Source organism: Mytilus galloprovincialis, chromosome 12 (genome assembly GCF_965363235.1).
Source record: "Mytilus galloprovincialis chromosome 12, xbMytGall1.hap1.1, whole genome shotgun sequence".
NCBI lineage: Eukaryota > Metazoa > Mollusca > Bivalvia > Mytilida > Mytilidae > Mytilus > Mytilus galloprovincialis.
The window spans coordinates 12,490,579-12,508,690 of record NC_134849.1 but is presented as its reverse complement, the minus strand read 5'-3'; the positions used below and the strand labels follow the sequence as shown (position 1 = coordinate 12,508,690).

General features: G+C 32.4%; 1 protein-coding gene across 1 annotated transcript; it reads right to left on the bottom strand.

The window, feature by feature from the left end:
- Positions 1-2,682: 2,682 nt before the first annotated feature.
- On the bottom strand, positions 2,683-14,353 carry LOC143054882 (carbohydrate sulfotransferase 15-like). Its single transcript, XM_076227967.1, has 8 exons — positions 14,305-14,353; positions 13,035-13,371; positions 10,636-10,846; positions 8,823-8,936; positions 6,562-6,721; positions 4,509-4,674; positions 4,015-4,162; positions 2,683-3,011 (listed from the first exon to the last, which is right to left on the bottom strand). Exons 1-8 carry the CDS (start codon positions 14,310-14,312, stop codon positions 2,683-2,685), a joined length of 1,473 nt encoding a protein of 490 aa, XP_076084082.1. The 5' UTR covers positions 14,313-14,353.
- Positions 14,354-18,112: the final 3,759 nt, after the last annotated feature.

The following is an 18,112-nucleotide window of genomic DNA, read 5'->3' as shown; positions in this document are numbered from 1 at the left end:
GATGTTATGCTATTGTTTCAAAAAATTGAGAAGGTTTGGATCCATTAAAACGTTTAATCCCGCTGCAAATGTTTGCACCTGTCCAAAGTCAGAAATCTGATGTACAGTAGTTGTCGTTTGTTTATGTAATATATACGTGTTTCTCGTTTCTCGGTTTTTTTATATAGATTAGACCGTTGGTTTTCCCGTTTGAATGGTTTTACACTAGTAATTTTTGGGCCCTTTATAGCTTGTTGTTCGGTGTGAGCCAAGGCTCCGTGTTAAAGGCCGTACATTGACCTATAATCATGGTTTACTTTTTTTTTAAATTGTTATTTGGATGGAGTGTTGTCTCATTGGCACTCACACCACATCTTCCTATATCTATATATCTTTTCTATATTCATAAATTTAGATTGTTCAATTGGGGGACTGGAAAGCAGTTATTTATAAGGGGAAATTTTAAATATTTGTAGATATAGGAAGATGGTGCATGAGTTGAATGAGACAACTTTCCATCAAAGTAATAATTTGTTTAAAGTAAACCATTATAGATCAAAGTAGGTCCTTAAACACAGAGCCTTGGCTCACAGCGAACACCACGCTATATAGGAACAAGAACATTGCTAGTGTTAAACCATTCAAACAGGAAAACCAACGGTCTAATTTGAAAGTAAAGGAGATTCAAAAGTACAGGTCAATCATTTTGATACTTAGCTATTTGATTATTTGATTACGGCATTGTTTATTAAACTCTTATTTGATTAGATTTGCTTCCAAAACCAATTGAGAAATTTGTAAGATGTTACCAAAAACAATTTGAATTTAAGCAATGGTCTTAAAACTGCTTATTTACATACAATATTACTAAGAAGTAAAATTTAAAAAAATACTGAACTCCGAGGAAAATTAAAATCAGAAAGTCCCTTATCAAATTGTATAATCAAATGAAAAAACACACCAAACGAATGGATAACAACTGTCATCTTTTTGACTTGGTACTGGAATTTTCAAATTTTGAAAATGGTGGATTGCACCTGGTTTTATAGCACTTCACCTCTCACGTGTATGACAGTCTCATCAAATTCTGTCATATTTACAACGATGAGTGAACAAAACAGACATAATAGGTAAAATTGTCAAAATATGGGTACAACAGTCTAATATTTCTACTAATCGGTACTAATATGTATATAACAAAAACACCGCTATGATATTTTAAATGTATCGCATTGATATTTTAAAAGTATAGCATTGTTTATTTATGTATATAAGAAAAATACAGCACTTCAAAAATTACTCTGACATAAACGTAAGCTTCTAACTAACTTCTGCATGTATATTTAGACTCAATTGTTGTTTATATTTGAACAATATGTTTTAAAATTAGTATTTTCTTAATTTTTCGTTGCCGAAAACAACATTTTCCGCATGGAATGTCTGCATATTTACAATTGATATAAGACAATATCGCTATGTGATATAAGAAAAGTTTTTATCGATACGCTTCTTCCATAGACTGGGTAGCAATAATTTAAAACCCTGTTTTGTTCAAGACAATCACGCTGAATTAATTTATTAAAAATGTTAAAGTCCACAAGGTATGAGTCCACAAGAAGAATGACACTGAGCCGACAATTTTTACGTCTTACTCTCAATAACCTTGTATGATTAAAAGGAGAAGCAATATAATAAACCATTGTAACTCACCCTCTTATGAATGATAAAACGAGTCGATGACCGCGCAACGTTGGATCCCATTGAAATGACAATTGGAAAACCAGGTCTTATAAACTGTAAAATATTATAACAATTAACGAATTCAAATATCTTGAAAAGGTCAGTTTTGGATTTTCTATTGAATCAAAATGATTTTTGTTACAAAGTACGATTTATCCTTCCTACGTCAGGATAATTGTAGCTATGTTAGCCATGTTTTTCTACGAAACAAAGCAGAACCAACTCTATCAATGTATCCTTAGTTTGCATTGGGTAATATATACTTTGGTGTAAGATAACTTGTTGAAATCATTACAAGATGAAAGGGTGTTAGATTATATGTTCTCTAAAAGATTATTTTTGTTATATTCACATCTGATTCATGTGGCCTCTAGAATAGGTAGTTTCACACAAAAGCTGAAAAGCCTGGGTTTGATTGCTGATAAAATTGATGTTAATTTTGGAAAATATTTTATTTGGTGTAGAGCATTTGAGAGTCGAATTCGCGACGATTCACTTTCAAGAACTATTATTCGTATTAATTTAGACATTATTAAACTTTGTTATATTCGGTTTTTTTTTTTTTGTCTTCTTCGAAATATTTAAAATCCGCGGATGTCGTAACAATAGATTGCCTACAAAAGTATGTAGGATGTAAGTTTTCAAAATCCTGTTTGGTACTAAACTGTTACGCTGAATTGATTTTTAACAATGTTAAAGTCCACAAGAAGAATGACACTGAGCCGACCATTTTTACATCTTACTCTCAATAACCGTGTTTAATTAAGCGGAGAAGCAATATAATAAACCACAGCTTCAGACAAACCTGTGACATCCCAGACTCGAGATTACATTTTAAAACTAGTCTCCACTAGAGGATTAGGTACATGCTATAATCAATGTGCATCCTTACTAAATTCATTAGTTCGATCTATTTATAAATGTGACTGTTGTTTCAAAATGAAATCCATAATCGAATATAAATTAACGAGGTATATATTTATTTCTGAAATATTTCGTAGCGTTTTTCTTGCTAATAAAATAGCGTTTCACTTTTTTCCTTTTAAGTTTAGACACTAAAGGCTTTCTGGCCATAAATCTTGTACAGTTTATTTTACTGGCCATGTCATCTTGTGGCTGAAGTGAAAGATCTATTCCATATTCTTCTACTAGACTGACCATGTCGCGCTGGCTATCGCTATAGAATGTTTCTAACAGGCTTCTCGTGTCGTTCATTATTGGCGACCTGTAATTTGATTTATACTCCAACTCTCTACATGCCATTTTCTCCAGCACATACGGTCCTACGTTGTCTGTAAAAAAAATGCTTTCAAGTAATTCAGAAATTTTCTACAACAGAAAACAAAATACTCTTTTGCACCTGTCACAAGTAAGGAGCTCCTGGTCTTTGTTAATCTTGTATGTTTTTTTTTTTTTTTTTTAAATTTAAGTTCATTTTATATGTTTGTGAGTTTAGTCTGACGTCCTTTTTCTTGAACTACACATGTAATATATATTTATTGCTTAGTGGTCAGCTGACGTCGGACTCTGAATTTGGTATTTTTCTCGCTGTGTTGAAGACCCCTTGTGATTATGAATCGGTTTTTTTCTCTTCGGTCGGGTTGTTGTCTCTTTTAAACATTCCCTAATTCCCTTCTGTATTTTATTATTGTAATACAAACAACATAGTACGTCATATATGACGTCACAAACAGTTTGCAGTAAAATATGTACCTCTATAAAACAGTTTTTCAAGCTTTGCTTTACAATAAAATGGTAAATACATGAATATTGATTGTATAATTATCTATCGTACAATATATGTCGCACTCGCATGCAATCTGGAACAATTAAAAAATCTATTAGCAAAACAATATTCATCTATTAGAAAATATACAGATATTTTAGTCTCACGGTATGGAACTATGACAAGCATTAACAAACGAAGTTTAACAGTTCGTGTACTTTAAGACATATTGTGTTTTTTTCAATATACAAAATATTCTTTAATATTATCATACAATTTTGTTTCACAATAAGGGGTGCATGTTAAGTACCCTTGGAATTTCCATTATTTGACTATGTTAATCGTTTTCAAAGCATATTTATAAACAACATATATTATAATGTATCATGCCATGGATTACAAAATATGAACGTGCACATTAAAACAACCACTTCATTTGTTAAAGTGGACTCATCATTCTATACAATTAGAACATTCACAATGCTTAATATTTTGTAAAACCATACACTATAAAACATGCAAAGTATGAGACAAAATATTAATTTTAAGGAAAAGAGTATTGTACATACCCAGATTTAAGAATTTGAACACCTTCATCAGAGTTCCTGCTATATTATGTTCGTAGTCTTCAGTGCGTATTACCATAAGCTGATCTTTGTCAAAGACCTTTAACCAATCACGCAGAAAAGTACTGTAAAACCCCGAGGATATTGGTGCCTGAAACGTAAACACAGTTTTGTAATCCGAATTGAAAGAAAATTGAACTAAGCAAGTTTTCAGGAGTACTTTATTTTACTCAAGATTAATGGTGGTTGAAATTTTGATGAAAACATATACATAGTAGTGTGTTTTTTCCAGAAATAAATCTTTAAGAAATGTTTACTTAGAAAGTTACTAAAATTATAGATATATAAATGAAGAAATACACTTGCAAGACACATTATCACTTTATGCTCCTGTCCCAAGTCAGGAGTCTGAAGTGGGTGTCGTTGAACTGTTATCAATTATACACACTGCATGAAAATTAAATAGTTGCTATCGTCTTAATCATAATCAAACGTACCCGTAACCTTTTGTATAGAACTGTATCATATAAACATGCCCGAAGACTTTTTCTATTGGTACAATTAGCAAATGTAGAAACAGCATGTTGAACATCTTCATGGAATTCCTTGGCACTGGGATGTATATTGATCCCCAAATTCGTATGTAGGTAATGACTGTAAAGTCTAAAATAAAATAATTTAATTTTGAATGTAACGCTTCTTCTGATTGGCTGACAGTGTTTTGTCTATCAGATGATAGACATAATTTTGTAATGTTACCATGACGTCATCAACGTTTATTTTCACAATTTTTACTCTGGTATAAAATGGATTTGAATTAAATTATAAGTAATGACTGTAATATTTTTTCTGTCTATTCGAAAGAACATACAAAATGTGGCGCACACTTTAAAATACCACGCTATGCGGGTGATTCAGTGTGCACCAACTTTTTGATGTTAGTTCTTCATAGATACAAAAAATATTACAGTCAATCTGGCCTTCAACAACTACAGCACAAATACCGCATAGCTGGCTATAAATGGCATGAAATAATTCAATTGTGAAAAATAACTGTCTAATTTATACGAAAAATAAATATGACAGACAGAACCAATGATAACCATTGAACAACAGGCTCCTGACTTGGACAAGAACACAATCATAATTTACTAATAACCAAAAGATTTATGCATCTTAAAATCTACGTTTCAAGAACGCAAATGGTTAGATTACTACTACCTTGAAGTGTTATGTCCAGAAATAAATAAATCAATGGATATAGGAAGATGTGGTATGAGTGTCAAAGAGACAACTCTCCATCCACGTAACAATTTATAAAAGTAAACCATTATGGGCCAAGGTACGGTCTTCAACATGGAGCCTCGAGTCATCTCGAACAGCAAGCTAAAAAGGACCCCAACAATTACTAGTGTAACACCATTCAAACCGGAAAACCAACGGTCTAATCTATAAAAACAAATGAATGATTCTTATTTGTGATAGCTAATGCATCAAATCTTTTATCAGAATAGACAATTCCGTGTTTGCAAAGGCTTCATAATATTCAAACTCAACAGGTTTTCTATTGTACATGTATTTTCGCCAGTGTATTAATATTTTAGGATCGCTGTAGTTCAGTCTGTATAGTTCAACAATATTTGTAAAATGGATTTAAAAAAATACAGATTCATGAATGAATACAATATCTGACTTATTTCAGGAAACATAATTCTGTACGTGCATTAGCGCTCGACTGTAACCTCAATTGAACAGGATTGTCAGTTTTCCTACCGAAGTTCGCTGGTTCTCTTAATCAGTCAGGGGCATTACTTAAACAAGTAACAATTAAAATTACCTATACAAGTAATGTTGAAAACGAGGCTATTTTAAATATAACTTATATAAGTAACTTTTCTGAATAATATTTTTATAGGTGTCCAATAATACAGATTTTACTAACTTTAACAAATTTTCACAGTCATCTGGTTATTTTTCCACTGAAATATAAAATCTAATTCTTCTGAAACACTACTTAACTTTCTGACGCACTTATCTTTCATACCGACGCTTCTTGGTCAAAGATTGGTCTCTTGGGACTATTAAATTATCATGTCCCTCCAAAATGTTGAAGGTAGACTGATATAAATAGATAGATACTTGAGAATTAATTAAGACTTGAAGTTATTTATAATTTGTAATCAAAATCAATCACATATGTTCCTAAAATAAGTGTAATTACTATTTTTTTCATAAATGTATAAAATAACTTATTCAAGTCATATTTTTGTCATTATTTCTAAATTAACCCTTTATTTCTATACTCCTCTTAAATCGAATACATTCTTTGTTTTATGATATAAAGTGATGTAAAAATTCATGAAAACTACATTTAGTCTATGTTTATATTAAAAATTAAAATAACTCTATTAAGTAATTTTATTATATTTAGAAACAAAAATTACTTATATAAGTAACTTAAAAAAATAACTTGTTTAAGTAACGCCCCTGACTGTTAATTGACCGCCACGAAATATGACAATAATGCTAAATTCTCTCTCAAAGAATTACCTTTCAGCTGGGTCTCGTATAACGAGAATTAGCCTGACATTTGGATTTATATGAGATATCAGATTCGGTGTTATATAAACTGGTTCTTCTGATGTAGGATTATTCTGCGGTATCAATGTCCAATTAAAAGGGTACCAGATGTCCATTGGATCGCCATGACCTTAATAAAAACAGGGAAAATGAATGAACTGAATAAGCTTTCTTAAGGTTCTTTTTTTATTGGTGGAGTTCGTATTACTCTGTGTTTACTTTTCGTTGTTGTGTTTTGTGTGTTGTTGTATGTTAATTGGATTTTTTCCTCATGTTATTCTCTTTACTGATGAGTTTGAGTTAGTTCTTAGGTTTATTTCGCCTCTATTTTACGTATAATTAACATTGAAACTTCTTTCAATCGGTACAACACAGAACATAAGAGTTTTCTCTACTGTTTTTAAAATAAATGTTGTATTTGTTGATAGTTTATAAAAAAATGTTATTTTTATGTGACTTTTCTATTAAACAAGAGGCTCTCAAGAGCCTGAATCGCTCACTTTTGTTTTTGCCTAAATCTTTCATAAATGATTATTTTTGATTTTCAATACATATTAATGAGTGGCTTAGAAATGACATTTAAATGTTCATTGTATTTGTCATATTTTCTTCTTTAAGCAAAGAAATGCATTTCTACCATATGTTTCATTTTGCTAAAGTGTCAATGTTTCTTGACGTGCAAGGAAATTTTTTTACAAAATATGAATAACTTGTGTAAAATTGTCATTAAAGGGAAATAACCCCTTAAGGGATCAATTGACAATTTTGATCAAAGTTTTTTTGTACATCTTATCAGCTGAACATGTTTTCTGTTTACAGTTTATCATTATCTTCAATAATATAAATAAATCAGATATTAACCAAAAACTGCAAATTTTTCTTAAAATAACAAATTTAGAGGCAGCAAATCAACAATGGGTTGTTTGGGATGTCTAAAAACTTCAGGGCTGATAGATCTTTACCTTTTGAACGTTGTTAACCAAATCAGATTTGCTCTCAATGCTTTAGTTTCTGATATATAAGCCAAAAACTGCATTTGATCCCTATATTCTATTTTCAGCTATGGCGGCCATGTTTATTGATGGCTCAAAAATTTGGATACAATTCATAAATTAGATTTCAAAAGAAACATTCTTTAAAGTTAAGAAATATTAGGCACAATAGTTTCAGTGGAGAGATTGTTAAATGTTAGCAGACTTGAACAAATTGTTTAAAATTGTTTTAAAAGGGCAATTACTCCAAAAGGGGTCAATTGACAATTTTGGTCATTAAACGTTTTGTAGATCTTACTTTGCTGAATATTATTGTTGTTTATAGTTTATATATATATATCTTTCTAAAATATTATTCAAAATAATAACAAAAAACTGCAAAATTTCCTTAAAACTACCAATTTAGTGGCAGCAACCCAACAAGATGTTTTTTTCGATCTTTCTGAATTGCAGGGCTGATAGATCTTTACCAATTGAGCAATTTATTCCTTAACAGATTTGATCTAAAAGCTTTAGGTTTTGAGAACTGTATTTAACCCCTTGTTCTAGTTTTAGCCATGGCGGCCATGTTTGTCGATGGATCAAAACTTCGGATACAATTTATAAACAACATATTATAAGGAACATTTAGTTCAAGCTGGAAGGTATTTGGCACAGTAGTCTCATAAGAGAAGGTTTTTTTTATAGTTTACGACGACAGACGACGGACGTCAATTGATGGCATAAGTTCACATCGGGCCCTTTGCGTCCTGGTGAGCTAAAAAGCTGACTTGTTGTACTTGTTTACATTATGATAATAGTATGACAGCACACGCGACTTTCCCCTTCACATGAAAGGTTGGAAGTAGTAAGACTAGTGTACAAACTGATTTAATCCTACTGGATCTTATTTGTTTTTCTTTTCATGTCGACAAATTGAAACATTGTGTCTTATGTATAGTAGATGTAATTGCTCTTCAACTTTATACTTGTTTGACTTTTTAACTATTTTAATCTAAGCGTCACTGAGGTGTCGTATGTAGACGAAACAAGCGAATTGTGTATCAAATTATAAGCCTGGTACCTTGATAATTATTGATAGAAGATTTTTTCCCATTGTACATATTGTTTTCGCAACATGACAATGTTTTGTTTTATTACAATCAATACTTTCTTAGTTACAGACAAGATGATAGAGAATTACTGTCATCCAATCAGAATCATTGATGCAAAATAATTGCATTACAATTATTATTTTACCTGTCACGAAGTGTGAGTAGTACATATCTAAGTCATAACTATATGTAAGTCGTTGTGGTAAGACATCAAATATGTCGGTAAAATTCTTCAGTGTTGAAATTGGACCATCTGAATCTAAAAAGAAAAGCATAGTAAAAATTATTTGTTATCCAATGATTGCACTCTTGAAAATTTTGTAATGTTATTTTTGTAATTACACATAATCTCTTTTATAAAAAGAACCCACTTTATATTTGAAATTCATACATATCAATAAAACACCTGAGAAATCACGGGAATTTGAATCGTAGTTTCGTGATTATTTTCCAAATTAACACGACAAACTGAAAAAAATGCTAATGTTGAAAGTAAATGTGTAAGTAAACTGGTTTCGTCAAGATATTCTTTTCATTTTCCGTTTGTCCTGAACTGAAGTTTGTCAGTTATACAATTGTTTTCTCGTTTTAATAACATTGTGGTGCGTTGTTGTTTGAACTGATTTATATCTTTAGACCAATCTGATTTCATCTAGGTACATAATTTAAGCTGCAGTGTCTTGTTATTATGGATACTTACATGTATGAACTTTTTTATGAATTGTTGATTTCCTGATCGTGTGCTTATATATAGGAAACGATAATCTAAATCCGATTAGGATAACGGGGAAGATTCGGAAACCATCTTCATTCCCAGACTTTTAGAGGGTAATGACACGCTTTTAAAAGGCATCGACATACTTGTGTATATATTTAAATATAAAATATTAAAATTGAGATTGGAAATGGGGAATGTATCAAACAGACAACAACCCGACCATAGAACAGAGAACAGCAAATGTTTACTTTGCGGAAACATTACTTACGGATAATAACCTTTCTGAAATGAAATTATTTCTTGATATCAAGAAATTAAAGCCCAAACAAAAATGAAAATTCGCAACTGAAATGTTCTATTATAGTCAACAGTGTTAACATAGATAGATCCCATCAATCAACGCGTTTCCCTTTTTGAATATGCATTAAATATTCACATCTAGACGTATAACCAGTAACTATATAGATATAAGGAGACCTGGTATACGATTGCCAATGAGACAACTTCGTAAATTTTACGGACGGCATCACGAGTTGGTTGACCGTTATGGAATAACCGTTTCACCAATGATATCGAATATGTTGGCGTTGTCAGTTTATTTTAGTTTGACTGTGTATCTTTCGTCCCTCTTTTCCTTACGTCGTAACTACAATCCCCTTCCCTTTCATGAATGTGACCTATCGAATTAGACTATTTACCAGATTTGTTATCAGATCAGCAACACGACGGGTGCCACATGTAGAGAAGGATCTGCTTACCCTTCCGGAGCACCCGAGATCACCCCTAGTTTTTGGTGGGGTTGGTGTTGTTTATTCTGTAGTTTTCTGTGTTGTGTCATGTGTACTATTGTTTGTCTGTTTGTCTTTTTCATTTTTAGCCATGGCGTTGTCAGTTTATTTTCGAGTTATGAGTTTGACTGTCCCTTTGGTATCTTTCGTCCCTCTTTTACTATATAGCTATCAATCAGAGTTCAAATACAGTGTATCTAAACAACGACCTTTTATGAAATTTCGTTGCAATGTCAACTTACGTTCGCCATGCCGTTTCCAATACAACTTACGTGCAACGTAACTGTTTCCATGACAACTTACGTTACCAATACCGTTCTCATGAAACTTACGTTTACAAAATCGTTTCCATGCCAGCTCACGTTCACCATACTATTTTCATGACAACTTACGTTCACCATACCGTTTCCATGACAACTTACGTTCATCATACCGTTTCCATTATAACTTACGTTCACCATACCGTTTCCATGACCAGAACCAAGTTTCTTTTTTCATCAATCCTTTATTTGGCATGATCTGGTGATGTATCATCAACCGGCGGAATAAATCTGTCGTTCCTGATTTACATACACCAAAAATGTGGAAGTATGGCAGACAACGAAGGTGTCCATCTTCTATCCAACACGGGTTCTTATAATTCTCCAGAAGTCTTGGTCTTTTCTATAACAAATATATAGCGATGCACGTAAGGATGCTAGCTACTCTTTTTCCCAAAATATCATGGTTTTTAGAGACTGCTTTGATTTCATAGTATGTAAATAAAGAACTAAAAAACAACCGGGGAAATATCATATTCCGTATGCTTGTTTTTGCAATAAAACCCATTAAAACTTTGGCGGTTTTTTTTCTCTCTAGATCTTTCACACATTTATTACTAGCAACTTTTTTCTTTCAAAAACAATGAAAAACAACAATAATTTTATAAAAAAAATTTAAATACATAAAAATTTACTGCTTTTTAAACTCAACATAATGTTATAAAATCATGAAAAGAAAATTAATGGTTGGCGAGCAAAATGTTAAATGAAACTGCATGGATAAAACCAGAGTATTCCGAATATGTTGCAAACATTGAAAAACAGGAGCAAACATCCGTAAACATTATAAATCCTCAATTTATATATAAAAAAATAACTCAAAGTTCTTTGACCGACGTAATATTGTTAGTGTCAATATTTCGGCTGGGACACATTTTCTTAACACACAAACTGGTAATTGAATATTATCATAACATTTATTTAATGGAACTTCAACCCTTTGTACTTAACCAGATGCTCATTTCGAAAATGGATGTTTATAATGATAAGTGTACTGATTGAGGACAAATATGTTTGAAGTCCTAAACTTTATACAAACGTTTGTATCACGTGCTATGCAGAGTCGTAGAATGTTTCCCCGTGTTTGAAGTGAACATGCATATTCTTAAAATGTCTCCACAAGAGACCAAATGACACCGAAAATAACAACTATATGTCACTGTACGCCTTTGTATATGCCTTTGATAATGAGCAAAGCTCCTGTAACACACCAACAAACGACAACCACTGAATTACAGACTCCAGACATGGGACAGGCACATATACTAGTATACAGAATATGGCGGGGTTACACAGGTTAGCTCTTTAAAGGACGTGTATTTTTTGTAAATTCAACTGTCTTGCAAACTATGTTATAAGAATGTGTTTTTTTTTTTTAGAAAATGAATATAACACTATAAATCTTAACAATCGTAATTATCTTTTTAAGGACCTGGGACGCTCAAAGCAAAAATTTGAAAACAAAGATGTATAACACCAAAAAAAAAAAACACGAAGAGCTACATGCATATGACAAACACATATAGTTATTTAGGTGATATTATCTTTGAAAATCAAGCAATTTTAATGAGGATTAATATCTTTTTATATATGTTCGTATTCATTATTTGATTAAGATGAAAGGAAAATAACTATTAATATTGTATAATTGCAAGGGTCCTTTAAAAGCACAGAACGTGGCACTCTTTTACACGAAAAGTGCACATAACGGGCCACTGTTTTAAACGATGTCCCTATTCTAACATAACTTGGATGCGTATTTATACATCCTACACGGCTCACTTTGGCAGCCTCACTTTGGCAGGCTCACTTTGACAGGCTCACTTTGGCAGGCTCACTTTGACAAAGGTTTACTGCCAATCAGAAGAACATCAAAAGTGACCATATTTCTATGTCCTAGTCACCCATAAACATAGGTGCTTATTCGTTGGACAACATTGAAAATATGATGGAAAAAAGAAGATATTTATGTTAAAAAATGGCATCAAGCATTATGGTTTGTTTAGTTTATGAGGGCTGTATTGGGGTTTACATAACATATAATTATTGGCACAATCTACAGAAAAGTGGCTAAATAAAGTCGAGCCAAAAGATAATTTATAGAGAAAACTATTCAAGTAAATAAGGAAAAGCGACAAATTTAGGTGCTTAGATATAAAGAATAGAGAATTAAGAGCAAAAATATAAAGAAAAGAGAAGAGCGAACCGCAAAATTAAAGATTACAACAAGAAAAACCCAAATAAAACCCTATATTTTCTGTCCATCCAAGTCAAATTTTTAAAAGTAAACTATTATAGGACAATATACGATATTCCAGAAGCAGCCTTGGCCCACACTGAACAGCAAGCTAGGGCCCCCAAAATGACCAGTGTTAAACAATTCAAACGGAAAAACCAACGGTCTATTCATCATATATTTAAAAAAAAAAACGATAATGTTTGGAAACTATAAATTGTAGGAAAACAAAATAAACTACATACATTGCCCACTCCGAAATCAAATTCAATTCATGATTAAAAAAATCACTTACCATGCAAAGAATGTCCTCGACTGGTTCTCTGATTTTATTAAGGTTCTTCTGGGGTACCAGTTCTAACGTTTCAGTACAATTAAAAGGATATGAAATATTGGGCAAATTATAGTGTACGAATTTAAATTTTGTATTCCGAAAATCCTTTACATTAATAAATGACCTGTCAAACACTTGAAATGAACGCACAGATTTGTCACGTGACTGCATATGGACAGCTGGAGTCTCAACATGGATATTATTTTCGTACTTTTTGCTCATATATATCCATGCAAACAAGGGAATGTATCCACAGAACATAACAACAGAGGCTAGACATCTTAATTTTAATCTGCAACTAGAAATAAAATGAGTTTTGTAGTAACCAAAAACCATAGAACCAATAATAAAGTTTGAACTTAAGAATTCCTTAAACAAAATATGACCTGAGGTCGCCTACACATTGTGATGTAGATCGTGTTGCTCAGTCTTTAGTTCTCTTTTTCGTGTTTTGTATTATATTATTTTTCTTGTATCTTTTTTCGTTTTTTGCCAAGACATTATAAGTATTTGTTTACGAATTGATTTTGGATACCTCTCTTGTGAGTTTCGCGCACTCTTTATATTTTGTGTTTTGTTTACAGTTACTTGTCTTTGTCGTTTTTGTTTTTTGTCAAAACCTTGACAGTTTATTTTCAACTCTTGAGGTTTAATATCCCTGTAGTACTATTCACCTATTGAGAAATAGGACGCAATGTTGCATATTAAAGATTCAGAAAATAATATATATTATAGAAAAACCAACACTATCAGATACTGAAGATATATAACATTTAAAACGCAAAATTTTGAGGTTTCCTTTTAACATGTATGCAGAACAAATATGCAGTATGGTTATATTATTGTACTCTTTGTAACTTGTATCCATGGTAACACTGACTTAACAATGGTAATAATGAACTAGTATATATATACTGGTTTCCTTTCCTGCATCTGCTTGGCTCTGGAAACAAGGGTGACTTATATACCCGTATGTTGTAAGGTTTCAATAATTCGTAAGTGACGAACAGATATTCAATCCAATTAGTTTTTGAAACATCGGTATACAAAATTGATAGAATTTCTTGTGATAAATTAAGATCACACAAAACTCATGAATTAGTTTCGACTCTCTTTGATATTGTATAATATTATCATTTGCGAAGAAAGGTCCGTCAAAAGCTATTGTTATGTAAGAAAGTGACCACACGATAAACTTTCAGCGCTTTTTTTTTAAATATGGTGTACTTACGTTATCATATCCAACTTAATTTCTGAACATGTTTACGTTTGCAAGAAGCTGAAAAATAAAACATAACATAAGATTTGTAAATCAATGAACATAGAAATGAAACGGCGAACGTGTCAAAGATATACATTAACCTTACTAAACAGTATGCAAAAAACACCCCGTGACCACCAAAAAACCTTCAGCTGGTCAATAATCAACGCATAATGTATTATACTAGTTCAGCGAAATGGACACCATACTAAACTCCGAAACATATAAATGAACATGAACATGAAAAAAACACACAAGACAAACAAAGGCCATGCAGATGTTTGATCATCGCATCCTAGAACATTAAACAAATTTGAAATGCTTACACTAATAAATGTAAATCGCATTGTGTATGATTTTTCGTTGAATAACTGTATCGCAAAGGCCATAGACGTTGTTTGTATGCTGCTTGTATGCTAGAGTATTATCAATATTAAACATACGACATTTGTTTTATTTGTATGCTGGAGAATTAACAATATGACACACACAATATTTGTCTTGTATGCATGCTGCTTGTTACTGGAGTATTTACAATTTGACACACACAACATTCGTCTTGTCTGCATGCTGCTTGTTACTGGAGTATTTACAATTTGACACACGCAACATTTGTCTCGTGTGCATGTTGCTTGTAACTGGAGTATCAACAATATGACACACGCAACATTTGTCTCGTGTGCATGGTGCATGCTTGTTTGCTGGAGTATTTACAATATGACACACACAACATTTGTCTCGTATGTATGCTGCTTGTCACTGGAGGATTAACAATATGACACACACGACATTTGTCTTGTTTGCATGCTGCTTGTTACTGGAGTATTAACAATATGACACACACAATATTTGTCTTGTATGTATGCTGCTTGTTACTGGAGTATTAACAATATGACACACAGACTATTTGTCTTGTATGTATGCTGCTTGTTACTGGAGTATTTACAATATGACACACACAACATTTGTCTCGTGTGTATGCTGCTTGTAACTGGAGTATTAACAATATGACACACACGACATTTGTCTTGTTTGCATGCTGCTTGTTACTGGAGTATTAACAATATGACACACACAATATTTGTCTTGTTTGCATGCTGCTTGTTACTGGAGTATTAACAATATGACACACACAATATTTGTCTTGTATGTATGCTGCTGGTTACTTGAGTATTAACAATATGACACACACGACATTTGTCTTGTATGTATGCTGCTTGTTACTGGAGTATTAACAATATGACACACACACTATTTGTCTTGTATGTATGCTGCTTGTTACTGGAGTATTTACAATATGACACACACAACATTTGTCTCGTGTGTATGCTGCTTGTAACTGGAGTATTAACAATATGACACACACGACATTTGTCTTGTTTGCATGCTGCTTGTTACTGGAGTATTAACAATATGACACACACAATATTTGTCTTGTTTGCATGCTGCTTGTTACTGGATTATTAACAATATGACACACACAATATTTGTCTTGTATGTATGCTGCTTGTTACTGGAGTATTAACAATATGACACACACGACATTTGTCTTGTATGTATGCTGCTTGTTACTGGAGTATTAACAATATGACACACACACTATTTGTCTTGTATGTATGCTGCTTGTTACTGGAGTATTTACAATATGACACACACGACATTTGTCTTGTTTGCATGCTGGAAAATTAACAATATGACACACACATCATTTGTCTCGTGTGCATGCTGCTTGTTACTGGAGTATTAACGATATGACACACACAATATTTGTCTTGTATATATGCTGCTTGTTACTGGAGTATTAACAATGTGACACACACAATATTTGTCTTGTGTGTATGCTGCTTGTAATATGCTGGAATATTACCAATATGGCACACACACATATCATTTGTATGCTGGAGAATTAACAATATGACACACACAACATTTGTCTAAATTGTTTGTATTCTGCGTGTTTGCTGCGGCATTAACAATTAGACACACACAACATTTGTATCCTGAAGCATTAACAATATGACACGTAACACAACATTGGTCGTGTTTGAATGCTGTTTGTTTGCTGGAGCATTAACAATATGACACGTGACACAATATTTGTCACTTCTCTGTATTTTGAATTCGTAGCATCCATTTACATGTTTGCTTGACTACGGTATTTTTTACACGAGTTTGCTATCTGTTTACATCTTTATTTAATATGTTTTTATCGCTTATATTACAATCGGAGGTCTACTCGATAGTCAATAAGATGGCGTCTAGACTTAAATACATACGGAATGAAGCCTAAGCCATGTAAATTGTTTAATTTAGACTTTGTATATATAACTTGGATAAATGTCAAACAACACGACCACAGATGTCCATCTCATTATATATCTTTTCAAAATTCACCCAAATTTATCTTATTTACGATTTTGGGCAATCATCTTGTTTAATATCTTGCAATATATTAAGAAATAAGTCATGATCTTGTTAAAACCGTTAAGTATACACATAAGATTGATAATGTCATAAAAAGTAAAGATTGAGAGACTTGTAAAATGACCCTAGTGTGAAACAAATTGAGCGGGAACCTGATCATCCTCTGTGATGCATGTAAATTGTGTAGTTTAAATGGTTACATTTTCATTGATTAGATTTATGTCTCAAGATTCTCATCCCGATTTATGCTGTCTTTAGAAAGAATTGCACTCGTTAGTTTGTTTTAGAATATAAATCACTAAAAAAATTTATTAAAAGATAATAAATTATTGTATATGAATCCTCTATTGGATGTTAAGCAACCAACATATAAACTTTGGATTTAAAAATAATGAATAATAATAATAATAACTAGAATTACCATTGCAAGCAATATCGGATGGCACCCTTTCTCCATTGCCAGGCCAGCGGCAGCCATTTAGAAAATGTTTGCTGTTTCCATGGCAACGACGGCCATTTTGAAAATTCGAAACTCAAAAGTTAAGTCTACATAAGCTAGGCAAAATTTGTTATAAGTTTCATTAAATTTAAAGCATTTTGAAGTTTTTCATAATTTTGCTGTTCCCATGGTAACGGCGGCCATTTTGAATATTCCAAAGTCAAACCCCCGGTGCAATTTTTCCCTCCATAATCATATATACCATTTAATGTCTCTTGAGTAAATTTAACATTGATGTTCTGGAATGTTCTGTGAAAATTCAAAGTTTTGACCTTTTTGCATTGTTTCCATGGTAACTACAGATATTTTGGAAATTCCACATCTTCCAATGTTGCTCATCGTTACTGTGACGTTTCATGAAGTTTGGAGCATTTTGAGATTTTTGAAATTTTTGGAGTAATTTCCATGGCAACATAGTAGTTCCAATGAGTGCCAAAATCATCCAACACCTGTCTATAGTTCGCACCTACATTGTATCAAAATATAATGATTCTGAGTCCAAGCATATCCAAACAGTTCACCAAAACAAAACACTGTATTTTTTCACATTTGTTTCGTTTCCATGGCAACGGCAGCCATCTTGATGGTGCCATACCCCACTGCACTATAGAATGTGGTGGTCTACATTATGGTATAGTTCCATCAATATTGTTCAAGCCAATTCTTAGAAATAGTATGGACAAAAAAGTGTGGAAGAATAAATATAATAACTAGATTTGCCATTGCAAGCAATAGCGGATGGCACCCTTTCCCCATTGCCAGGCCATCGGCAGCCATTTAGAAAATTTTTACTGTTTCCATGGCAACGGCGTCCATTTTGAAAATTCGAAACTCAAAAGTTAAGTTTACATAATC